The sequence below is a fragment of the Phaethon lepturus genome, unplaced genomic scaffold, assembly GCF_000687285.1.
Source record: "Phaethon lepturus isolate BGI_N335 unplaced genomic scaffold, ASM68728v1 scaffold10255, whole genome shotgun sequence".
NCBI classification, from domain to species: Eukaryota; Metazoa; Chordata; class Aves; order Phaethontiformes; family Phaethontidae; genus Phaethon; species Phaethon lepturus.
This window is the reverse complement of record NW_010541204.1, coordinates 44,797-45,538: the sequence shown is the minus strand read 5'-3', so window position 1 is coordinate 45,538 and position 742 is coordinate 44,797. Positions and strand designations below refer to the sequence as shown.

Here is a 742-nt window from a genome sequence, read left to right as displayed (position 1 = left end):
CAGGAATGATTTTAATTGGTTGTCTTTTCTCTCTTGCAAGTTACTGGCAGAATGTACGAATTCAATACACAGTCAGGGGCCCGGAGGTGGAAGAAGATCAATGAGCCCCTTCAGCCAGCACCGTCCATGCAGGTAACATCCAGTGCCACAGATAATAGTGGCCAAGAGACAGACAGAGCAGAGGCACCAAGCAAAAAAGAGCCTTCAGAGAAGAGTAAAGAGCCAACTGAGGAGACAAAACCAGATGCCAAGCCCTCAGCAGGACAACCAGAAACACCAGGCCAGGATGGGCTGAGATTGCAAAAGCAGAGAGGAGTCTGAGGCCAGGGGGTTATCCTCACCAGCCCCCCAAAACAGATACTGACCTTCTCCCCCAAAATGAACACAGCATTGCCATTAAGCCAGCCTTAATGCAGAGTGCATGAGACTCCAAGGCACCTCCCAGACAACCCCTGCTCTGAACAGCCAAAGAATTGGATGTGGTTTTCTCTGTATATATGTCAGCTGTAAAACATAAGCTGCATAAACCGGACCCAAAGGCAGGATGAAGCCAGACTTACTTTGGTAGGTGCAGGTAAGAGTGGGAGAGAAGGGCAGGACGTGAAAGGGGAAACAAAAGTGGAGTCCCAGACAGGAGCATCTGCTGCCTGCTGCCCCCAGCTATAGCTGCTGGCAGTCTCCTCCTGGAAGAGCTCTGTGACCCCCGGCCTCTGACCACCTTCTGGGAGGGCAGCGTACACAT

The 742-nt window shown here is 51.6% G+C and overlaps 1 protein-coding gene across 1 annotated transcript in view; it reads left to right on the top strand.

Annotated features, from left to right (window-relative positions):
- LOC104621230 (cadherin-related family member 3-like) overlaps positions 1 to 321 on the top strand; it is a gene marked incomplete at its 5' end in the record, with an annotated part of 21,864 nt that extends 21,543 nt beyond the window's left edge. Inside the window, one exon of the mRNA XM_010287659.1 lies at positions 41 to 321. Coding sequence (XP_010285961.1) covers positions 41 to 321 — 281 coding nt within the window. The remainder of the gene's footprint in view (positions 1 to 40) is intronic.
- Positions 322 to 742: the final 421 nt, after the last annotated feature.